The following is a 20,099-nucleotide window of genomic DNA, read 5'->3' on the forward strand; positions in this document are numbered from 1 at the left end:
TTTTTTTTTTTCCTACAGGTACATTTAAATAAGCAATTAATAAAATAACCATAACGGAAAAACATGTTCCTATTTCGCATAAACAACAACAAAAATTAATTATCGTATAGCTATTTAAAAATTGAATCGTTAACACAATTACAACTTACTAGAGCTAATAGAACAGTTGAAGGACACTAGATTTGTTTGTTTAGGTATTAATATTTCGAAAATTTTTATTACAAGGTCATTCATAAATTAGTAAATAATTTCATAGTTCTTTCTCACTTATTATGAGATGCTCTGCAGTACCGAGAAAAGGAAAAACATCAATGCAGTATACCTTGAAAGTATTTGAAGATTGCGCATGCGTCTTGAATAAGGGGACTGTATATTAAAAAAACTGACAAATCAGAATGGAGTAAGTTGATTACGAAAATTCTCACTACTTTGTAAAATCCAGGGAACACATATACATTAATCAAGCGTATAAGGATCGACTCGAGATAGTATTGTCATAATTCATGTGGGCGGCACTTGTTTCATACCAGGTAACACTCTGGTTTCTTTCGTTCTTACGGAGACGTTTTATTTTACCATGGAAGACACAGAAAGAACGCTTTGGAATGAACCTGCTTCGAAACGTTATGGTATTTCAACTGTTTCCATCCCACGTCTCAGTTACAAAGATCCTTTAGCTGATAAACTTATAGCAAATATGGTAAGAAACAAAATGAAATACTTTTTGTATAATTTTAACTAAGCTAAATAGAATAAACTATTAAATCTGAGATGGTTGTTCTAGTCAAGCTATTAAAGATGCACATCTAATACTACGTATACAAATATCTTGTTTCTAAACAAATACTGTATGTTTGTATTTTTCTTATAGCAAAGCCACATAGGCTATCTACTAAGCCCACCGAGGGGAATCGAACCCCTGATTTTAGCGTTGTAAATCCGCAGACATACCGCTGTACTAGCGGGGGGGGGCAAACAAATACTTAAATAATGATTTTTAAATCCTAATAATAGTGCCGTTATAAATCTTTCATTATATATATATATATAAATTATATATGAATCGTTCACAATATATATGTGTGATTCGTAATACTAAATGTACAATCTTTAAGGAAATAAGCCCATTCGGGTGAATCAGCGGTTAAGTTCGAGATATTATAACCCTAAAAACTGGGACTCGTCGGTCCCTGCGGTAGACACTACAAAGACATCTTTGTTAACCTAAAAATGACCTAAGAAGGTCGAAACGTTGTTCTCTGCTTTATTTTGTTAAAAATGTGAATACCCATACCAGAGATACTTTTTTACTTCAAGTGGGTTTCTCGTTATTCGTAATGAGTTCCTTGTGCAATTTTGTGCTTAAAAAGAAACTAGTTACGTTGTGACATTGATATAACATATGAACAAATTGTAACTGAGAACAAAATAATAATTATACTTAATTTATATTAGCCAAAGTCCTTCCTACCCTTCTTTAATTTGACTTAGCACTATTACTGCATCTCGTTGTACAGTTTTTATAACATTATTAAAACAAGGTAGCTTATTAGTAAATGTAATGTAGTGTATCATCCATAACGTTGTTTTATTCGTAGTGCAAATAAAGATCTCGTTTTAAGAGGAGGTTTGGACAGATGTTTGTTTGTTGAGTTTTGCGTACAGCTACACGAAGGCTATTTGCATTAGCCATCCTTAATTTAAAATTGCTAGACTAAAGAGAAAGCAGTGTGTCAAACATCGCCCATCGCCAACTCTTAGGAAACTTTTCGCAACGGAAATTGGAATTGGTCGTAAACTGTAACGCCTCCACAACTGAAAAGGCGATAATTTTCGGTGATAGGATTTGAACTTGTGACCTACAGCTGTCAGGTCGAGTTTTCTAACTACTAGGCCATCTGAGAGAAAACAAATTACACTTCATTGAAAATTTATATGAACTACATCTGCCTGTTGAAAGTTGAATTATGGATAATGTTTTGAATTGCCACTCTATAAGCTACACAATAGATTTACTGCGCTATTCTCACCGCAGACATCGAATCTTAAATTTTTACAGTTTTAAGTCCTTGTGTTTATAGAGAGACGTTTTCATAGAAGTCTTACACAATGAAGGTGTTTGTTAATGTTGTGCAAAAATGAAATGTGTCACTTATGTAGTTTTAGAAATAACCTAAATTACCTTTATGTGTCGCTGACAATATTCAGGCCAAACCATAACACAGCAGAATTGGCTCATCAACTATGTCTAGTCAACATTTTGTTCTATTTGTACAATCGGCTTTACTTTCATCATATAATAGATTTTGTGTACGTATAAACAATTTATAAAATATAATTTATCCGCATATTATATTATGTATTTAAGTTCTGTATGATTTTTTGGAAAACTTTGTAACTTTAAGTGTAATTATTATAATTCATAATACATACAGAAGATACGAATTGACGTTTAACACCGAAACAAAATAGAAAACAACATAATGTCATTAATACATAATATAGAATCTGAGTACGTGTTTGATTTTAAACATGTTTTATTCGTTTTTATTTTGTTTACTCGGTTACAAATATGGGTTTGGTTCTAGTGCTCTATCGCAGGCGAAGCTTTGTTCCTCGTCTGAGTTATGCTTGCGTGTGTTTAGGCACGTAGGCCATATTCGTTGTCACGCTTCCAATCACGTGCATTTCAATGTGTTCTTCTTGGCGAACAAGTGAACACTTTCTATTGGAGTTGTTTTTCTTCCCACAATGGAGCAGAATTTTATCGATTTTTCGTAAAGACCTGAACTCTTTGTGTGTGGATAAAGCAAATGATTACGTTGTCGCAGACCCGTTTATATAATCAAACATTTAACTTCAAATTAGTGGGTATATCCACAGCATATTCATCAACGATTTAAAACAGCCATAACAACAAACCAAACAAACAAACTTGTAAATATATATACACTTGTATAGTTTTGATTATGGAATATTGATAATGAATGTGACTTCTTTTGACTGTTGAAATTCATCTATATTATTATTATTTTTAATTAAGATTTTTTTTTATAATTGAAGATGAATGGTAACGTGCTAATCTTCTGGTTTAGAGTGAATTTTTTTAACTTAATGACAAGAAGTTTGGATATTCTCGGTAATTGAAAATGACCAGAAAAAACTGAAGGCAGGCACAAGATCACATTAATTTAGACAATGGTCAGTAACAATACTACGTAGTGTTGTAGGTTTTAACGTTACAGGTTCTTTTATTCGACTGTAGAACTTTCCAGTGGGATATATTGTCTTTGAGTTTGAAAGCCATTTCAACATAGATCGTGTTTTAAAGACAAACAACAATACACTAAACACCTCGCTGAAAGCACTTAAGTTTGCGGGCCTCAGAAATTTACTGAATCAACCACAAGAAGTTTCTGCAATCATATAAAAGAACAATAAAACCTACAATACCACTATGGTTATCAAACAGTGTCTAAACGAACGTGATGTTTTACCTACATCTACTTTCTTCTGTATTATTCTCCATGGAATAGAACAGAACTTCAGTAGCTGAATACGAGGTGCACTAAAAATTAATCCTTCCGGTTAATCTCTCTGTTGCTCTGAGTGATGTATTCATGGTATTACGTGCTCTTTTTGTTGGGAAATATTGCTATAAAATAGAAGATATTACATAAAAGCGTTTAGCAAAAGTGGAAATGTTAGGCAGATGCGGTAGTTCTCGTGTGTGTTATACGGTGACGCCATAGTTGTGACCCAGTTCTTAGGTCCCGCCCAATGTTAGTATGAAACCGTTAGGAATGAACGTGTGATTTTATAATTATCAGTATGAGCGTGTTACTTTTTATTCATCAAGCCGATCAGATGGATTTTTTTTTGGAATTTCGCGCAAAGCTACACGAGGGCTATCTGCACTAGCCGTCCCTAATTTAGCAGTGTAAGACTAGAGGGAAGGCAACTAGTGATCACAACCCACCGCCAACTCTTGGGCTACTCTTTTACCAACGAATAGTGGGATTGACCGTAACATTATAACGCCCCCACGGCTGAAATGGCGAGTATGTTTGGTGTGACGGGGATTCGAACCCGCGACACTCAGATTACGAGTCGAACGCCTTAACCCACCTGGCCATACCGGGCCAACGACCAGATAGAAGTCGTTCCACCGATGAATGGATTAAAACACCAATTTGGTAACATTTCTATAGCCTTAGTATGAAGGTTTGCGTAGTGATAGTATGTAAGACTGTAACAGATTTGTTGTTGACTCTGCTATGTCGCTAAATATCAAGATAATATAAAAAATAGTGAGATTTTTTAAAATGCTCCATCAAATTAAGATCTATCTTTCTTTGTTTTTGCAGGGGTTAATAAAATAATGCGCCATTTTACTGGGTGAGAAACAATGATTAAAACAATATGACCTACGAGTTATGTTTCCTTTAAAATTATCTACTTGAAATTATCTTAATTCTTAAGACAGATGATAAAAAAAGAAAAAAAACATAAATCAATTTGTTTTTAGACTTACCTGGGAAAGTACTGTGAGTTACCAAAGTATACTTACTCTTAACCGTTTCAGTTTTTTTTTTGTTTTTTTTAAATAGCATTAGGCCTGGCATGGCCAAGTGCGTAAGGCGTATGACTCGTAATCCGAGGGTCGCGGGTTCGCACCCGCATCGCGCTAAACATGCTCGCCCTCCCAGCTGTGGGGGCGTATAATGTGACGGTCAATTCCACTATTCGTTGGTAAAAGAGTAGCCCAAGAGTTGGCGGTGGGTGGTGATGACTAGATGACTAGCTGCCTTCCCTCTAGTCTTACACTACTAAATTAGGGACGGCTAGCACAGATAGTCCTCGAGTATCTTTGTGCGAAATTCCAAAACAAACAAACAATAAATAGCATTCGTCCGCTAAATAAGAATCACTAAATGAATTAAAATTTTAGACAATTCGCATTTTAAGAAAATAATTTTCGATAAAGTTATATAGAGTTCCCATGTAACCCGCGGCGGCGCTAACTCCAAAAAATAGAGGGGGAGAGGGCGCAACTAAGTCTGTTTGTTTGAATTTCGCACAAAGCTACTGAAGGGCTATATGCGATAGCCCTCCCTTATTTAGCAGTGTAAGCCCAGAGGGAAGGCAGCTAGTGATCACCACCCACCGCCAACTCTTGGGCTACTCTTTTACCAACGAATAGTGGGATTAACCATTACATTATAACGCCCCCACGGCTGAAAAGGCGAGCATGTTTAGTGCGATGGGGATTCGAACCCGCGACCCTTAGATTACGAGTCGCACACCTTAACCCACCTGGTCATGTCGGACCGGCAACTACGTCGTAATAATCTCTAGCGTACAAACACGAAGCAGACGTTAGGTTTCAAAATGTACAATGTATTGAGTTTTTAAGCGCCGCAGTACTTACAAATTTTGGAAAAGATCAGAAGGTTTCTCACCATTCTAGCATATCTATTTTGTGTGTGTGTGTGGGAAGGGAAACAAGTCCCTTTCAATTGGATTGAGTAATAACATATTTTCGATCGTCATTTAGTTAATTAGTTATTCAATACAGCAATACCATTAGTATAAAAAGCAGGATTACAATAAATACCTATTATTGAAGGATATATCTGGTTGATTACAGTATGCAAGAAAAAATAAAACATCCTGTAAAGTGGTAGTAAACGTGCGAACGTGTTTTCATGTTATACACGTTATATTTACTTTATGCAGAGTAAATTCTGGGTGGGACTCCTTGTAGTACTATTGCATGTGACGCAAACGAAAATTACTACGTCAAGGGATAGACTTACATAATCTTGTATGTTATGCTTTCTCGTGTGGGACAGAACCTCTAAATAATATTTTCATACATCCAGTGTGAGTGCTATTCATTTGACCTGTGCACTCGTTACTTTTTGTTTTTTAAATTAATATAATTTTACTCTTTGTTACATATTTTGCCAAACTTTTTTTTTGTCATCATCTCAATCAAAGCCATAACTTTGTAATACCTTCTGCAGTTACCATTCAAAAGGTAAGTCACTACACCTGAGAGTACCGCAAGCGGTAATAATGGCACCTCAGAAAATGAAAACAAAACAAAAAAAATACAAATGTCACTGTGAAAAAATATTATTACCTTTATATGTGTTAATATTGTACATTTACAGTGTAACAGTTTTGAGTATGTGTGTGCATTATGTACTCTGCCAGTTTTTCTACTCTTTGCATTTCATTGAAATATGTTGTAAGATGGAAAACTAATGATTATATTTTAAACTTTAAACAATAATCAAAAGAAAAACTTTACTATAAGGCTGTTGATGATATATTTGTACAGTATATAACCTTCATTCTTTCCTTTTTTTTTGTTATTACATGTGATGTAACAGAAGCCAGTTGTTCTGACAGACACTAACCTCGTGGGTTCAGCACTAAAGTGGGATTGTTGCTATCTTCTAGAAAATCTGGGAAACAGTCCTTGTACTGTTTACATGTCTAAAACTCACAAGTTTAAGTATTTTGATGCCAATTATACCAAGAAATGTGATAATGATTTCTCTCCACCAACTGAACACAAAATGATGAGATTTCAAGAGTTTGTAAAACATCTGAAAAGTTGGAAAGAAGGAGATAAATGGTATGAAACAAATAGATTGTAATTATCATAAGCTTGTTTGAACAGTTTGTTAAGCCATCTCAGCATTATTCTGTTTCTAGTGGAAGGGCAGATGGGAATTTGGTTGTATCTACAAAACATTAACATATATAAGAGGTTATAATTGTGTAAGTCACTGGTTAAGCTAAATTTGGAGTATTGTGTTTTGTCTTGGGTTTATCTTGAGAATAATATTGAATTTTGTTTTATTGAATTTCAAGCAAAACTACTTGGAGGCTACTGCACTAAACATTGCTAAAGTTTAAAGTGATAAACTAAAGGGAAGGCAACTAGTCTGCATTACCCACTATCAACTTTTGGGCCAATCTAATTGAATAATTGGATTGACCACCACCTTACAACATCTCACTGATGAAATAGTGAGCTTGTTTAGGGATTCATATCCATTGAGAGTTGAGACCCCTACCCACCAGGGCATTCCAGACCAGCATTGAATTGTTGGAGAGGATTCATTGAAATCTAGTAGGATGGTGCCTGGAATGGAAAGGTTGTGATACAAAGTTATCTTAAAATCTGAGAAATTTTGTTTTGAACTAATTGAGGAGTTTAAGATTGTTAATTTAAGAGAATTGATAGTGCTGATGCATCATCTTTTTAATAAAATGGTAAGCATATGATTATGGGACATAAGTAAACATTTTGGCAGGATAAGACACATGAAGCTGAAATAGTTTTAGTTTTATTGTTAGTTTGGCTTTTGAATGGATTACCTTCAGATGTGGTGGAAATAGTAAATTTAAGGGAAGACTTGGTAATTATTTGAATGATAAGGGCTTGGCTTTATGATTTTTTAATAGTTTAGTGTCTAGGACAGCTTAAATGAACCAACAGGTCCCTTGTTATGAAATGTACATAAATTGTACTTAAACTGATAAGTTTTCATAAATTATTAGAAACAGGTTAAGAAAACCACAAAAAAATATAAAAACTACCCTCTATCTTTTTCAATGTAAGTTATTTTATTAATCTGTTTCAAAGTTTCTTTAATGCAGAATAAATCCACATTAAAAAGCAAGAGGAGACTAAAATGTTTCTCTGTTCCAAGTCATCATTAATAAAGTGACTCACCTTGATTTTGTTTTCTTTTATCATACACACTTTATATATTTACCTGTTATATTTTAGAATATTATAATTGTTGGTTCACAAAAATGTGTTCAGGAAAATGGTTTGGATGTGTTTCTTACAGGCTGTACATGCAAGAGCCTCTCAGCGAAGAAATTCTGAAAAGCTTGCAGTTAATCAATGATATTCTTACATTTAATTGGGGTTGGGCAAGAAGGCAGCAAAAGCAGAATAACTGGGGACCACTCACAACCAATCTCCTCATGATTTCAACTCAAGGTAAGGTCCCTGGTCTCTGTAGGGAAAAAAACAATAATTATTTTATGAAACAGTATGGTGAAATTTGAATTTTGAGAATACTCTAAGCCTTAAGATAATATTTTCATAAAGCACTGAAGAAAATGATACATTATATCAAAGATAAATTAATTTTATTAGTATTATAAACAAAAAAAAATGTTTTTTAGACAAAAAATATAACTCCACAGACGTTAGAAGATTATTTAATCAGCTTCATGTCATACATACATTTTTATAGTTTTATTTTGAATTTATTAATTACAATTTTATTGCAATGTACAAATTTTGAATAGAATGAGGAAGGTGGCATTTCTGGTTTCCATCAGGATGTGGTTATATCATTCATATAGTGATAATTTTTATTTTTCTCTATTTCTTGTACTGAAGCTTTAGTAATCACATGTGTTACATACATCTAAGAATTGTTTAATAGGAAATTATGTATTTCTTTTCTCATTCAATTGGCTTAACTATTTAGTGATTGCATTCTCACACAGTATCTGTTCTTTGTCTTGATTTTATCAATCCTGCCTGTGTGAATAGGAGGCAGGTACCACAGGATTGGAAGTTAGCTAATGTCACTTTTCTTTTCAAGGAAACTGATAAAAACTGTCCCAGTAATTATAGGCCTACTAGTTTTACATCAGTTGTAGGAAAAATTTTTGAAAGTCTGGTAAAAGGTGCTTTGCAAAGCCATTTAATAAAGTTTAGAATTTTATTGGATAGTCAACATGGTTTCACTAAAGGAAAATCTTGCCTCACAAATCTTTTGACATACTTTGGAAAGGCTGCTGCTTATGTATATGAAGGTAAGTGTGTATATCTGGTGTATCTGGATTTTCAGAATGCATTTCACAAGATGCTTTGTAAAAGGCTTGTAAAAAATTCTCTCTATAAGTGTGGGGGATAAGTTAGCAAATTCGAATAAAAGAGGGTTCTAATAAATGAAGTTCAGCCAAACTGGATTAATGTCACAAGTGTGATACCCCAGGGTTCAGTGGGGCTTGGGATGGAAGGGTTGTCATATGAGGAGAGATTGAAATCTCTCAAATTGTTTTCTCTTGATAAAAAAAAAGAATTAGAAGGGGTCTGATTAAAGTTCAAGATTGTAAATGGAACTGATAATCTTGATACATCATATTTTTTCATATGGAACTGATAATCTTGATACATCATATTTTTTCATATTCAACAGTGACAACAGTAAGACTAAGGGACACAAGTATAAATTTTGGCAGGGTAGGATTCATCTTCAGCTAAGATATTTTTATTTTTCCAACAGGGTGTTTGGTGCTTGAGATGTGTACAGGTGGGACAGCAGTAAGTCTTCTGATTTATAACACTAAAATCAGGGATTTGATTCCTCTCAGTGGACACGGTAGATAGCTTGATGTGGCTTTCCTATAATAAAACACAAAAACCTTTGGCATGTGCTGCCTCCAGATATTCAGTAAATTTGAGTAAGTTTAAGAGAAGGTTTGATAAGTATATGAATATTATGGGCTGATTTTTAAGATTTTTTAAAATATTTGTAGTTTAGTTTAGAGGATGGGATAACTGGGATGGACCAATAGGCTCCATTTTGTTCCAAAACATTGTTATGTTAACTTTGAAAACCAAGATCATGTATACAATGCTTTACATGTACCATTCTTTACTTTTCACTACTGCATGAATATACAGAAACCACACATAATGCTTCATACAGCACGTTTTACACAGAATCTTACACAACTTGACGTGTTTCCAACATCTCTTTAATGAATTTATATTTATTCATAGTTTAAAAATTATTGGCAGATGGTTTCTTCAATTTACAAAATTTAAATATTTTTTATGTAAATAATGCTGTTGTTAGTTCGATTTAGTACTAAGGGGGGAAGTTACATTAGGTTCATATCTGTAAATTATATTTTAGTAGTGTGTCAGCACTTGTTTCTAATTCCTTTATGAAACTAAGATAAATTTTATCATTATATACTTCTTCACATAAGCATTATATGCAACTCAAGAACAATAGTATTATTATGTGTTTAATGTCTAACTTTCCTATTTTGGATAAACTTTTTATGAGCGACTGAAAAGAAAACTTATGCCAAGACTTTTCACTTCTTCAGTAAATTTTTCTCAGTTTTACCAGTTGAGGAGAAGCTGAAGTTTTTTTGTCGTAAGTGGAATTACTAATTGACATCACAAATATTTGGCTCTGAATAACTCTTTATAAACAATTTTATTTTATGGCTTTTTTACATTAATAGAAGTGGATTTTTCAGATGTTTTGTTGTAATTATTCTTTGCACTATTTGCCTAATTACCATTAGGTGAAATATACATTCTGTACAGATATGTTTTAATAGGTAGCATATATCCAGTGCTTTTATACTTAAGTATGAATTTTTTTATGTGAATAGTGAACTAATTATTTCACAGAAGTTTGTGTTTGGGTGTATGTATTCTTATAACTGGTCACCAAATCTGTTATGTACACTTAGGGTTCCCTGGGAAGTAACATTAGGGGTTTGGCACTTGGATCTGGCTATAGTAGCACTTCTGTATCTTCCCCATGCATTGAATGGATTTCTGTTAGAATTGCTTAATTGTCTGTGACATAGAAACATAAATTTATGAGTGGCATTAATATTGTACAAATAGAATGAATTATAATCAGGTCATTTCATGAACAGTCAACATTTTCTTAAAGTAATCAATTATTCTGTACATTTTTTTTCTTTTTTTGAAATATACTAAGTAAAAATTAAGATTATATTAGATATAAATAGTGACTCCATCAGTTATAAGTATGCTTTTAACATTTACCTATTGGGGTACAAGATACTTGAGAACACTAGTGTAAGTGGGAATACAGGCTTAATTTCTGTCTATAGCACCAATTAAAGAACCACTGGTTCTGTCTTAAGTCATGACATTTTAAGATGTTCTAAGTTTCAGTTTTAATCTTATTGTTATTAAATAAGATTTTTTAATGATGAAGTGGAGAATGCCAAATGAAATAAATCTTTATTTTCCCAATATTGGTACTTGTTTTTTCATTATTCTGTAAGAAAGAATGTGGATATTGAAGTAAAATTATTTTCCTTCATAGGAGAGTCCATAGGTAAAATTTATCTTGACAAATTAATAGTAAAGTAAACCTAGTAATGTTCATCAAGCTATTTGCAAGACATTAATCTTAATATCTGATAGTCAGTGACAGAAAGCACTCTTAACTATTTTAAAACTTAAGGTCTAATTTTAAAGTTTTGCTGAATGATTGTCATATTAATGTACATGTAGCCTCATTTAAACTACAAGCTATTATCACCTTTTTCCCTAAATAAAACGTTTTATGGGGGAAAAATGAGTATTTTGTCATAGTAAATATTCTTGAAACTTGAGCAAAGAAACACAGCTTTAGCTATCCTGTAATATTTTTGTAAGCAACAATTTTTGAAACTTTTTACTTGTGTTTTAATTGCCAAATATTTAACTTCTATTTATTTATTTATAAACTGTCATTTTTTGTTATTTTTTGACTGATAAAGCATGGCAACTAAAATATTTTGGTTCAAGTTTATTATATACTTGTGTTGTTTAGCGGGTTGTTTTTTTTAGATTGAATACTGTATTTGCTAATTAAAAATTGATATGAAGCACATTTAAATTTTCTTCTTAATCTTTATTCTACAGGTAGTGTCACTCCTGCACACTTTGACAATCAGCACAATTTATTTGCACAAATATATGGCTATAAGAGGTTTATCTTATTTCCTCCTGAAGATTATGACAAACTTTATCCACACCCTGTATGGCATCCTCATGACAGACAAAGTCAAGTAAGTGTGCAAATTTCAAATGTTATTTACACGAAAGTTGAAAACTCTAAGTATATAAAATCTTCCACTGCAATGTAGGATTAGTATTTGCCAAGAAAATGGAAAAATTTAACATTTACTCTGAAACATGAGTAAAATATATGATTTCATTTTCTGTAGTGATACCAGTCTTTTTTATGTTTTCATTTTCAAAGTAATATTTATTGGGTAAATAATGTCACTTTCTCTTTATGTCTCATTTCAGCACATTAATTAATAAAATATGCAAAATATGACAATATAATGGCAAAGCTTGTTTAGGTTATTTTACCATTTATACACAATAGTATCATAAAAGGAAAGAACTAATCTTGGTGTAAGTTAACATAAAAAATCGTTCATATACACACATAAAAGAAAATCTGAATTGGTATTACAGCCAATCTTAGTAGGAAAGCTTGTATTGCAAGCAGTGTGTGCTGTATATGTATAGAAAAATAGTGGAACTGAGCCAAAAATACAAATGAGCATGAGTTTCGTGCTCTTTGTGTCTGTTGTTTGAAGCTTGATACTAGACATTTATGTGCTTCAAAAGTAACACTCTTTTTTTTTCTCAAATGGGAAATTACCATAACTTGATACTTGATTTAAATAATAATGATTATTACATCATCTACAAGTCTAGTCTTTTAAAACTTGGAAATACAGAACTGGTTTGGTTAGAGAACTACACTTGCCATGTCTGTTATGATAAATTATATTTAAGTTATGCTTTTTTGTTTTTGCAGAGGTTGTAAGGACAATAGCAAGCTTTTATGAAATTTATTTTTCTGAATTGAGATTTTTAAAAAAATTTGATAAAATGCTGAATTTATTTTAGCTTTCAATTGTATATCATTTATTTGTGTGTTATGCTATATTAAAATAAGTAATATATTCTGTAAACAATTCAAAATACAATACCAATATCAGCAAAATATTAAAAAAATTGACCTAAATTAAAGCTGAGTCTATGTATATTTCTTATAAAATTAATTTCTGTAAATTTCTTAAAATTGTTTTTAATATGTTTTCTAGAGAATCCAATATTAGCACATTATGAGAATTTATTAACAAACTGTGTCACCTGAAAATGCCTTTATGGGGAAAACCACAGTAGTAAATGAAATATTGTGAAATGTACAATTGTATTTACTTTTTTTGATTCTGTAAACTCTCCCTATTTTCATTTCTTGTTTTCTTTTGAATTTGTAAAATTTGATCAATGTATCAGTTTTAATAATATAAGACCACTGTATTAAATGTATATATTTTTAATTATTTAGGTTGATTTTGACTATCCAGACTATACCAAATTTCCAAAATTTCATGACATCAAAGGACATGAAGCAATCTTGGGTCCAGGTGATGTTTTGTACTTACCATTATACTGGTGGCATCATGTGGAATCTCTTTTTCAAACTCACTTCACCATTTCATTAAATTTTTGGTATAAGGTAAGTAAATCATTGATGATATAATACTTAGCTGTAGAGTTTATAGTAGATGCAAGCCCATATTAAAGCAGTTTGAGGTTCTGGTGCACTTATTTTTTAGGGCCCTTTGAATAGGGTACAAGAAAATTTGAATTATATTTAATACGTATTAAGTTAATTACATAATATGAGCTAATTAGTGGAAGTAAATTAAAATATGATGCATCTAAATTATAAGAATGATATAGTAAAATTAAATAATTACAATAATAATTTTTTACCTGTACAACATAAGTAAAAATGAATTAGGCATATAAAACACAGTATAATTATTGTAAAACATTAAAGAAGCATGCCAAACATTACCCTAAAAATCATTTTTTCCTTCCTTTGGTGGAAGCAAAATTTCTAATTACATCTTCATAATCTATTTTCCTAAGCTATGTCCTTTCTACCATGAGCAAAGAAAGGGTATTTAAGTGCTGATTTAACTTCAAAGCACATAATTCATTTTTTACTCTAGCTATTTTAGAAAAAGCTCTGCACTGCAGTTTGTTGTAGGTAAACACAAGTATGCTCTCAATTTCATAATCATTAGGAAAAACAGACTAGTTTGTTTTTTTCTGATTGCTTTGATGCATTGTTGAAAGGATCTCATGATTGCAAATAGAACAAATAACAGATAACAGATGAAGATATATCAGAAAAAGAGTTAAGCTCACAGTCCAGATCATCAGTAGAGACCCTGATGCAACTGAGGTCCTGAGTAAATACAACTACAAAAATAGACACTAATGAATGTTTAATGTGATTACAACTTGAATTTTTCTTATGTTATGCACAATGAAAATTTTGTATTGCTTATTTGTGGATTGTAAAAAATGTGGGAGAATTTATTGTATCCTAAATTAATAAGCATTAAAGGTGTGAAGCCAGTTATAAGAAATTTAGAAATCTAATGCTTCTTCTGTTAAGATGTGATTATGTTTTAAAGTTTGTATAATGAAAATTATCTGTAATTCTGTCCCAAGTATCTTAGATGCATTATCCTTTCCTTTTCAGAACCTTTAAGTTTTGTGCTAGTGAATACCATTTGAATTTATCATAGAATTAATTTAGGTATTATGTGTAATATGTAAATAGTGTACTTTCAAGTCTGAAATAAAAAGCTCTTTTTTGTCTCTTTTCAAAGTAACTTACACATAAACTTTTTCTACAATGTATGAAAGTGTTTTGCTATGTTGCTCCATTCATCAATTTGCTGTTTTGGAATTTAACTTCTAAGTTCATTCATTCTTAAAATGACTTTCAAGTGCACAGAGCTGTATTAAGTTTAATTGATTCTAATAAGTTTCTTGTTTTAGGCTGGACCAAACCTTGGTTTATCAGAAACCATAATGTATCCACTAGAAGGCTACCAGAAAATGGCCATTATGAGAAATGTGGAGAAAATGCTTGTTGAGGCACTCAGGGATGTAAATGAAGTGAGTGATTAAATAATAACAGTATAGCTGTTTTTTTATTGTGTGTGATGTTTATAAAATGTGAAGACGTCTTGAATGGATAATAGAAAAACTTTATTACATATTTAAAAGTGTATAATAAATTTGATATGTAATAAATATGTAATTAATTTAACAATAGCAATAACTATACAACAAGGTTTTGTCCAGGGACAGACTACTGGTAGCATAAATTGGCCTGGACAGATACTCAAAAATCAGGATGATATATATATAGAGAGAAAGAGGTGTGTATTAGGTCAGTCAGTAGCACTAGGACAATATAACCAGATTATCATTTCATTGGCTCAGGTATCACCAACTAGTCCACTGGGATTTTTTTCCTGGTTTTGTCATCATTAGACACAAACAGTTTACATAGACACAGACACAAGTATAGAACTTTTTATTTAAAGGGCAGGGTTTCTTCTGGGTAAGGACACACGTATAATAACAATAACATATCTTAAAATGTATATTTGCGATTTAATGATCTTAAATGGATGCTGGGGTATTTTAGACAAAATTTACTGGTTTGATCAATAGTTAGTGTTGAAGATACAGGTTTTCATAAAATACTTGTTTTAAATTTCAACTTATTATCCTTCTAAATACAATAATTTTTTAGGGTTGTGCTTGGTGATTTTAGATATAAAATACTGAACAATCTTTGAACTAACATAATTCTTATTTATTAGTGCAATTTGATGTGTTCATAAGAATACTTTTGAAATAATATTCTGTGGTATATTGATAATCATTATACACAAATTACATGTACACATAAGTTCATACAACAACTTTAGGAAATCTATATTTTTGAATGAACATAGTTTGCATAGAAATATCATATTTTTTATATTTTATTTTGAAAAATATCAAATGCAATTAGACCGACAACAGTAATAATTCATATATGTGCACTATGTAGAAGAGCGAACAACATTTCAACTTTCTTCAGCCATTGTCAGGTTCACAAAGTAATAATTCATGTTCTACACCACTTTTGTTTGAATTTTGGTGGGTGAATATCTGAAGTAAAATGGTTCAACATCAACTTTGAAACATTAGATTATTTTATAAAATTTTCCATAAAATGAGAGGGTGATCTTAATATAAATATTTTAGTCAAGAATCTTCAAACTCATTTTGTTTTCAAAGTATTTTGTGATGTTGATTTTTTTTACCGACATTGTAACCTTTGCAAAAAATTTGAAATAAATTACTCCCTTTTTTTCCTTCTAGAATGGCTGCAGGTCGTAACAGAAAATTACAATTACTTATAATCATATGATTACAAAATTAGCTTGTGATATTGCATATCATACTTTGATAAGTTGTAGAAGCTGCATGTTGACAGTGTTTCAGTGGGTTTCTTTTAATTTGTAGATTGTGTTTTAGGTTCCATACTGAATATATTCTTGTGCCCAGTATCTAAAAAACTAAGAGAAGCTCTAAATAAAGGCTCGGCACAAAGCTTGAAGTTACATCTAAAGAAATGAAAGAGGGAAAGTTCATAAAAACCCTTTAAATATTTCTGTAACATTTCACAAAACAGGAATGCTGTTGTTCTTTATGTTACATTGCTGATAATACTGTAAGCTATCATAGCTGTAAATACATTTTAGGATCAATATTCATGGGTGTCTGTAGTGGGGGGTGCAAGAGGAGGCACTTTTTACTACCTGGAAAATTAGAAACATAATTTCACAATTTCATGTTACTTTGCCTCTCTACAAAAAAAAAACTGTGTGTGCTTGTGTCTATGTATGTGTTTTTATTATGTTTATTTTGGTTTCAATCTGTTCAATGATAGCTAGTGAATGTTAACATTGCACTTGAGTTCCTTACTTTCTCATAGAGGGTCACTTTTAATTCCTCATAGTTGTGTCATAAAAACAGCACTTGGTAACAGATTGAAGGTCTTTAGTGATGATGAAATTCCTGAGGGTTCTACTTTAAAACTTGATAGCTAATTGGCTGTAAGCTATATAATTTTACTGGTAATGTCAAGTTGCCACAGAAAATTATTACTGACAAAAGTTCTTTAATACAGATTAAGCAAGACAAGTTGTGGTAACCTTAACTAATAAGGTTCTCTGTTCTGTAAAATGAAAATTCAAATTAAATAGTAAACATTTATACATGATTCTCATTAGATCTTACTTAGAATATTGTTCAGTCTTGTCTCCTTTATTATGGGAATGATATTAATGAAAAAAAATGTTTGTTTTTTTTGTGTGCAAATTCTGAATGGCTTTGTCAAAGTATAAAAAGCTCTGATATTAAGATATGAACTAAATAACATTTCTATGTGTTTTAAGTCTTAGCATTATGTTTTTCTGTGGTTATTATTTGATCTGATAATTTCTTTGATTATTAAAAAAATAACAATGATGCTCATAAAAAATAAAAAAGCTTGCATTTTTAAATTGTCTAAGATTTGAGTTTCAAACCCTCTTCTGAGATTATATATCTATAGAAGCATGTATTGATGGAATACGATAGGCATACAGTCATTTACATCTTAGAGATGTAAATTCGAATGAATAAAACATAATTTATTCAACAGATTAATTAATACAGCATATTTTGTGTAAATGTGTCCACATATAAGCTGTTTTGATGTATTTTTAATGCTATATTCCATCTTTGTATATTTACAGGTTGGACCTTTGCTACGAGCAATTCTGGAGGGCAGATATACCTAAAATATGAAAGTTATGGTGCCAGTTAATTTCTAAGCGTACTTTGTTCCAAAGTATCCTTGTATAATGATTTCCAAAAAAATCAGGGCATTAATTTTAAAAACAAAATTAAAACTTCTTGTTGTTAGATATCATACCACAAGTCATAATTGAAAGATATATTGATTTGTGAATTGAAATACTCCTATGGTACTTGGTTTTACCTAATTATTTAAATTTTAAATATCATTATTGATTATGGGGCCATTAGTATTAATATCAGTTTTATTGCTCAACTTGTGTTTCCTAGGCCAGATCCGAGTGTATAAACTTAAAAAAACAAGACTGCTGTATTTTGATGGAGAATTTCCTCTTTTTGAATTGTACTGAGCAGTAACAAACACTTTGAGCTTTTATAAAATTTTAATGCCAGGATCATGTTGTACTAAAAAAATACAAATTTTGTTATTAAATTAATAGTGTAAACTAAAATACTGAGATTAATAATAATAATAATTTAGCATAAAAGATAATACATCACAATTATATGATAACTTAATATCTGTTTAGAAAGTTGTTTCATATACACATGCTCATTGTTGTCAGTTATCTTAACTATAAATCTATTAATATTTCTCTATCCTGCTAAAATTTACATTACCAGTTTTTCACTGTGTTATTCAGAATTATCTTTAGCAATAATTTTTTGACATGAATAAATTATTATTGTTCACTAATAGACTAATTTATTGTGTTAAACACTTATAAAAAGAGAATATAAGAAAATTGTGAGAGTGAACATGGACTTTCCTAATAACTTTTATTTTAAATGTGTGCTCAATATTTAACACTAATAATATAATGAATAATTGGTAATAAAAAAAAAAGTGTTCTTAATATTTAAAATCTAATTTGTTAGTGACTTAACTAAAGTTGATGCTAACTGCAATTCACTTAATTAATATAGTTCATATCATAACATTTGTCGTTCAAGGAAATTGATGAAATAATAACACTACTATGTTTTTTGAATCCTAACTTATCTAATGATCCTTGGTATTGGGCAAAATACCACACTAGACACTGGATGTGGCAGGTGTAGTGTGATTGATCCTTTGTGTAAGGTAAAATACCTCAGTAGACACTGATTGTGACAGGTGTAGTGTGGTTGATATATTATAATATTTTTGTAAATGTTTCACTCATAAGTTTTTAAAACTTATTTAATACTTTTTGTTTCAGTAATTCAGATATTTTATAATACATTGAATGTAATTACTGTATTCAAAATTCATTGACTGACTTAAAAAGAAATTACTTTCATTGTACTTGCATGATTTTAACATGTTAAATTGTGTTTCTAAATTTAAATAATTTTATACTCAGGATACTCAATATTAATACCAAAATGGAATATTTTTGCCTTGAATTTATGCAAATTAAATTATGCACTGAGTTGACAAAGCTTATAATATTGTACTTAAGTTGCCAATTTACTTTTGTTGTGATTCATGTATACATAACTAGTTTGTAATTAAATATGGCATGACGTGATAGGTTTGATGTGCACATTTTGATGATAATCTCATACTGTGTTAAGTGAAGCTCACTTGAACAGTTGTGTGATTTTATTACCAAAGCTGCTCAGCTACCATGTAGATAAACTCTAAACATGTGTTGTAATTTATTGTTGAGCAGGAAAAAATATGGTCATTAGAAATTAATTTAAAAAGTAAACAAGTATCTTGTGAATTTTAAAGCTTGCTAATGATTGACACTGGTGATATGACTTGTATCTCGCAAAGTCAAGTGGTTGCATTCTGTGTTAGTTATAAGGTTTTTGTTACATTTTATTTCTATGGATTTGGAACTATGACTGTTTAGTAGGAGTTAGACTATACTTCATGAAGCTGTCATCCAAAAGTGACATTTAGTTTCATTTCTGTTCCAATAATTGGAGTTGAATGTTAAAAAAAGGATGCATAATCTAGAATTTCTGAAGATATTTTATGTATTTCTATTAAATTATGTTTCTTTGCACGTTATTTGTTATCCATGTTTTTGTTATTAATGAACAGATATTTCCAAACACTGTTTTATGTGAAAATTCTCACTCGTGAATCTAAAAATATGCACTTTTTTTTTTGAAGTTGAAGTAGTCATCTGTATGTTTGTAATTTATATTTGTTGACATAATAAAAGTACTTATACTTGGTTATCTGTTTTTATATTTGGATTACTGACTAACACTTCTAGTAATTATTGCAATAATTAGACTTGATATCTTAATTCCATATACATTATGTACTAAATTAATCAGGTTTCAGTAAAAGGAAATGTAACAAAATCAAAGAGTAGAAATGTTCATAGTTTATTTTATAAGATCAGTAATTTCAGTACAATTAAAAAATATTACTCACAAGAAGTTTGTAATTTCTTTTTAACTCTTTGTGATTTACAGACATTCCAAAGAGACAACTGATGAATTGATAAATATAGCCGTGATATAGTTTAGTACATCATACTAGAAGGAAAGGTAAACTAAATGTGGAGTTTTTCTCAAGTTATTC

The 20,099-nt window shown here is 30.9% G+C and overlaps 1 protein-coding gene across 1 annotated transcript; it reads left to right on the forward strand.

Annotated features, from left to right (window-relative positions):
* The first annotated feature begins 449 nt into the window (after positions 1 to 449).
* On the forward strand, positions 450 to 19,745 carry LOC143246292 (hypoxia-inducible factor 1-alpha inhibitor-like). The gene is made up of 7 exons (XM_076492763.1): positions 450 to 700; positions 6,402 to 6,649; positions 7,878 to 8,032; positions 11,741 to 11,886; positions 13,191 to 13,361; positions 14,705 to 14,824; positions 17,509 to 19,745. Exons 1-7 carry the CDS (start codon positions 578 to 580, stop codon positions 17,551 to 17,553), a joined length of 1,008 nt encoding a protein of 335 aa, XP_076348878.1. The 5' UTR covers positions 450 to 577; the 3' UTR covers positions 17,554 to 19,745.
* Positions 19,746 to 20,099: the final 354 nt, after the last annotated feature.

This window comes from Tachypleus tridentatus, chromosome 3 (genome assembly GCF_004210375.1).
Source record: "Tachypleus tridentatus isolate NWPU-2018 chromosome 3, ASM421037v1, whole genome shotgun sequence".
In the NCBI taxonomy this organism is placed as follows: Eukaryota; Metazoa; Arthropoda; class Merostomata; order Xiphosura; family Limulidae; genus Tachypleus; species Tachypleus tridentatus.

Excerpts from the sequence above, each read along its gene's own strand:
- LOC143246292 (XM_076492763.1), top strand. The coding sequence starts at position 578 with ATGGAAGACACAGAAAGAACGCTTTGGAATGAACCTGCTTCGAAACGT. Across the intron at positions 8,033-11,740 it reads CCTCATGATTTCAACTCAAG|GTAGTGTCACTCCTGCACAC; the intron begins GTAAGGTCCCTG and ends TTTATTCTACAG. Across the intron at positions 11,887-13,190 it reads CTCATGACAGACAAAGTCAA|GTTGATTTTGACTATCCAGA; the intron begins GTAAGTGTGCAA and ends TTAATTATTTAG.